The 5,213-nt window shown below is 46.7% G+C and overlaps 1 protein-coding gene across 13 annotated transcripts in view; it reads right to left on the bottom strand.

Annotated features, from left to right (window-relative positions):
* Positions 1-5,213, bottom strand: part of CFAP45 (cilia and flagella associated protein 45) — a 43,338-nt gene that overhangs the window by 4,908 nt on the left and 33,217 nt on the right. For 12 of the 13 annotated variants that reach the window (XM_033856652.2, XM_033856594.2, XM_033856632.2 and 9 more), the window contains 3 exons: positions 4,404-4,550; positions 1,826-1,939; positions 1,039-1,232 (listed from right to left, as the gene is read on the bottom strand). In XM_033856652.2, coding sequence (XP_033712543.1) covers positions 1,039-1,232; positions 1,826-1,939; positions 4,404-4,550 — 455 coding nt within the window. The remainder of the gene's footprint in view (positions 1-1,038; positions 1,233-1,825; positions 1,940-4,403; positions 4,551-5,213) is intronic. The other variant, XM_033856622.2, reaches the window with a different exon arrangement.

Here is a 5,213-nt window from a genome sequence, read left to right as displayed (position 1 = left end):
TTTCCTATTTTATTATTATTTTTTAAATTTTATTATTTTTTAATGGCTACACTGCACAGCATGCAGGATCTTAGTTCCCCAACCAGGGATCGAAAGTGGGCCTGGCAGTGAAAGTGCCGAGTCCTAACCACTGGACAGCCAGGGAATTCCCTTGTTTGTTTCCTTTAAAAATTTTTTTGATGTTATAGAGTCTGGACCAGAGCGAGAAGAGAGTCTTTCCCAGTTAGGCCAGAACACTTAGAGCCAGTAGAACGTCCCAGGGGCCAGGTCTGGTGGTGGAAGATCTAACTGGTAGAAAGTAGAACTACTGAGACTGCTCACTGCTTTGGGGTAGGAGAAGGGAGACAGACAGTGAGAGATGTGAACACTTAACTTCCACTTCTGTGTTGGAATTATAACTAAGCCAACATAGAGAACAAAAATAAAAGGATAAAGAGCTGACAAGGCCAGAAAGATGGAGAAATACAGGTGAAGCCCATCCAAATACGAGTCTCTAACATCCTTCTTAGATGAATGGGCAAGAATGGTGCTTTATTCATCTCTAATATCTCCCATAGCATCCAACACAGAGCCTTGACTTTACGTGCTTAGTACATATCTGTCAAAAGACCTCCCTCAAAGCCCTGCTCTGATGACTTGCAACCCTGAGTGTGTGAGTTCTTCTCTCCCTCTCTCTTCAACCTCCCCTGCTGCAGTTTCAGCCCAAACTTGTCGAGGGACAGGGAGGTGGGGAGGGCAGAAGAGACCAGATTTATACCTTTATTTACACTTTTAATGCTCCCGGGGAAATAATCCCTATAATAACCAATTCCTTAATCACTTCCAGGTAGGTGCTATTTTCCAATTCTTTAATAAAATTCTTGCCTCAAGTGTCTTTGAAATATTTCAATTATCCATCTAGTTAGAATGACCCCACCAACCTGGTCAAGGTGGATGCACATCTGTCCGTGGACATGCCAGAAACTGCCTCTCCACCCAGTACGGACCATCCCTGCCACAGTACCAGGAAGGGAAGCTGAGGTTCCCAGCTCCTCTTACCGAAGAATCCTCTCGAACTCATCCCGGTCCCGTTGCACCTGAACGGCCAGAGCGTGCTCCTTGAAAGCCACCTGTTCTTGCCGACTTTTCCGCAGTCTGGCCTCAGTTTCCATCTTCTTCTGTGCGTTTTCCTTTTCCTTTCTGCGCCACTCTCTGTCAGCAACCTCCTGGTTGCGTTTGGCCCGCAAGGCATCCTGGGAAAGGAGAGGGCGGGGAGACCAGTGAGGATGCAGAGTAACCTCAGGTCCCTTTACGAAGACACCTACTTCGGACTCTGCCCCAGCTTGCTTTGAGAAGCCCCCCGAATTTCTCTAGCAGCAGGGTTATGCTAGGAAAGAATAAAGGGAATCCTGTCATAGAACTTTCAGGTCAGAAGATACCCTGAGGGGTCATCTTGTCCTTCCCCCACCCCCAGCACATTCCAGTTCTCTCCCTATACCTGAAACACCTCCCGGCTGTCCTGCGATCGCTTCTAACTTTAATGACTGCTAATGATGGAGATGGCACAGTTTCCTCTGGTGACACATTTCAGTGGTTAGTTAAGGTTGAAAGTTCTTTATGTGGCAGCCAAAGTCTTTCTCTTGGACCTTAAGCACGTAATACACTTCTCGATCCTTGCTTGCCGTGGGCTTGGAAGCAGGCCCATCTCTCCGTCCTCCAGCTACTGAAGTCGAGATAACTTTCATCCTCTCTTCTATACCCTCACCCTTGAGACCATTCTACAGGCTGTCAGAGGAACAGTTAAGGGGATGGGAGAGGCCGAGAGAAGCTGAGACTGAATAGGTACCTGCTCTGCCTGGTAATCCTGGGCCTTCTCCTGCATTGCCCTCAGGCGGGCGATCTCCTTCTCTTTCTCCCTGCGGATTCTCTCCTGCTCAGCCTCAAACTCTGCTTCTCGAGCCTGCCAGGAAGAAAAGGCGTCACAGCATGGCTCCCATTGCCCCAGGCTTGCAGAGAGAAACTGAGACCCTTGTCTATTCAATATCCCCTCTACCCCTTCCTGACTCCTTTTAAGGTAGGGCAAAATGACTAGCAATGCATTGACATGAAACTAATCAGCATTTGTAAGATGCTTCGTTGCTTACAAAATGCCTTCTCCTGTAATATCCCAGATGGTCCTCACAACATCTCATTAGATTGATATTATAAAGAAACTGATGTTCATAGAATTCAAGGGTCCTGTCTAAGATGGCACAGCTAGTAAACTACCAAACAGATTCAAATGCAGGTGAGCCCAGCCTTCATGCTCTCTCTGCTACTGCACAATTTCCAAGTTGCAAGGCTGCTGGGCCAAGTTTCTAGAAATAACAACTGTGGCTTCCTGCCTGTCTTGTAAAGTACAGGAGGTGGAAGTTATCTCATTAGTCCTTTTGGGCAAATGGCCAACCGTGCGATGTGCGGCCCCCCAGGGGTTAGCAGATACCTAAGGAATGAACTATCAAAATTAGCTCCCTTTGCCACTTCTCTGAAAAAGCAGACATATCCCTAAAAGCTTTCCGTACACAGCTTCCCAACTATGATTCTTGGTTAGTCATAAGACTAATAATGGCTTAGGTTGGGTGGAAATGTGATCATTCCACAAAGAATGTTCCTTAGCCTCGTTCCACCTTTCTACACTTCTGTGCACCCAATGAGTTGTCAGCTTGTGAGCTGTGCACAGCTGGCTATGTGTCAAGCTGGTCTCTCTGCTCCACGTTGCCCTAGATACCAGGGCAGGGAACTCTGGAGGCTTCCACCACCAATCTCTGCCTTTAGCTCTAAAGCGGCAGCCCCGGCTGTAAGAACAGAGACCACTGTGAGGTCAGGGAAGGGCTTGTGATACACTTGGATTCTTCTGGTGGGCTGTGGGCATGCCCAAGTGCCCGATCCCTTTGCCAGTTTCCTGCCTCTCCCAGGTTCTCCTGCCAATGACATTTTCATGTACGAAGACAAGACCTATTCTTCTCCCGCTCAGAAATCAATGGCAATTCCTCATCGTTCCACACTTGCAGCTCTGCTCAAGGTCCAAGGCATTCCCAACAACCGTTCTCAGCTCTCCATCATCTCGCTACCTCGTTTCCCATCACAACCACCAGAGACTCTCTGCTGCAGCCAGTGAAACTGTTCACCAATTCCTACACGTGATTGGCTTATGATCGCCACCTTCGCCCATTCAGGGAAACAGTTGCTGAGTTCCATACGTTGTACATAGCATTACTCTAGGTACATTCAGCCTGTCTGATACCGGACACACATTGAAGCATTCAGGATCTTTTCAATCAGTCAACGACTAGCTTCACAAGGTGGTTGTAACGACTAGATAAGACAACACACAAAGCCCTTAGCACAGAGCCTGTGTACAGACTAAGTGCTTGATTAATGGTAGTTGTGTGATCGCTGTTATGCTGGAATCCCCGTGTCCCCAGTCTCGCGTTCTCACTCTGTTGCCTGCATATCCCTGGCATCCAGTAAGGAAGCCACAGCCAATAAATGAGCTTTGCTGAGCTTCATTTTCTCTCGTTTGCATTTGGAGTATAGAGGTATATCAAATATGCCTTTTCCAATTGCACCCACACCCTCCCCCTGGCCATAATTAAGAATCCCTACCATAGAGAAGTATGGTATCATCATGGAACCTCAAAGCTAGTAGGGAAGGCAGGACTCACGCATGAGGAGTTGAATAACTTTCCTGCCACCTCAAGTCTTTCCTTCTCTTCTTACAGAAATCCATGCTCACTCCATCCAAACCGTGCCTAAAAGCTTTCTTTTGCCCTCCATTCCTCACAGACCCCAACCATGACATTACTCATTCTTGCCCCAGAATGAGTCCAGACATTCATGAGCTGCATCTCCCTATAACTGTTCGAGGGTATTGCTCCCTGTTCCGTGGTGCATTTGTTCTTATAAGTACTACAGGGGGTGGTGGTTGAAGGCTCTATTTTCTGAGCCTAGCATCCAGTATAGGATGGATGCCCAATACAGGAATTTTCACAAGAAGTTTATGGGGCAGCTGACCCATGATTGATTACTGAAGATATAATTATCCAGGTCATGAGGAATCCACGAAAACTTTACTTTCACCAATAGTTTTAATTTTCTTCCCTGCCTGCACCTGACCCTCACCCCAACTTCTAATCAAAGGTGTTAACAAGGACAATAATACCCTAATTGGGGTGTCCTTTCCAGGCTACTCTCTGGTAATGAACAAGGGGACTGGCCAAGTTGAAGAGAAAAAGAAGCCAGGCCCTTGAACTAAGGACGTGAATTTTAGGATGACGACATAACTATCTTCTGTTGCGTTAGCTTAGTTCTCATGCCTGCATATCCCTGAGACAGACACCCCATGCCTGCTCAGAAGTCCCAGGCATCGGTAAGCAGGTCCCTACCATCTTCTTCTTGGTAAATTCCATCACCATCTGGTCTGCCAGCTTCTCCTGAGCCAGCAGCTCTGCTTTCTGCCTCTGGTTTTCGTCATTGATGCGTTTGATCTCAGCCTGCATCTGCAGCTTTTGCTGGTGTCTTCGTTCCAAGTCCTGCCACCGAAGGGAGAGAGCATCAGAGTAGAAGGGGAAAGATCAAAAGATACTGGCCTCTTGGGACGGAGAGACACAGATGGAGGCAGGGAGAGAGATGCACACTCTGAAGTCTAACTCCAGTTACTGCCCTTGATTAAAGCTGTTCTTTCAAGGGTCATCAGTGACCTCTTCCAGCCAAATGGCCCTTTGCAGTCTTCATTCACCTTGACTTGGCGGCAGCCCCTGACACTGTGGATCTCTATGGACTCTCAGGAAGTGGAGGCTCTTAAAATTCTACTCAGTGTCTCCCCCATGTCAGGCAAAATCCTATCCTTTGTTCATTATGCTTTCCTCCTGCCTTCAATTTCCTTCCCCTATTCAAACCCAAACTTTTGGTCTCTGTTCAATAGTGATGATTAAAATAGATAAAATAGAGTATTTGGGAGGGAGGGAGACGTAAGAGGGAAGAGATATGGGAACATATGTATATGTATAACTGATTCACTTTGTTATGGGGCAGAAACTAACACACCATTGTAAAGCAATTATACCCCAATAAAGATGTTAAAAAAAAAATAGGGTATTGCACTAATTGAGTACTTTTTATTCATAAGACACTTTATATAACCTACCTCTAGCACCTAAATGTACCCCAAAAACCCTGAAAGGTAGTCCTTGTTA

The sequence above is a fragment of the Tursiops truncatus genome, chromosome 1 (genome assembly GCF_011762595.2).
Source record: "Tursiops truncatus isolate mTurTru1 chromosome 1, mTurTru1.mat.Y, whole genome shotgun sequence".
NCBI lineage: Eukaryota > Metazoa > Chordata > Mammalia > Artiodactyla > Delphinidae > Tursiops > Tursiops truncatus.
The sequence above is the reverse complement of the archived record's forward strand: the minus strand, read 5'-3'. Positions and strand labels throughout refer to the sequence as shown.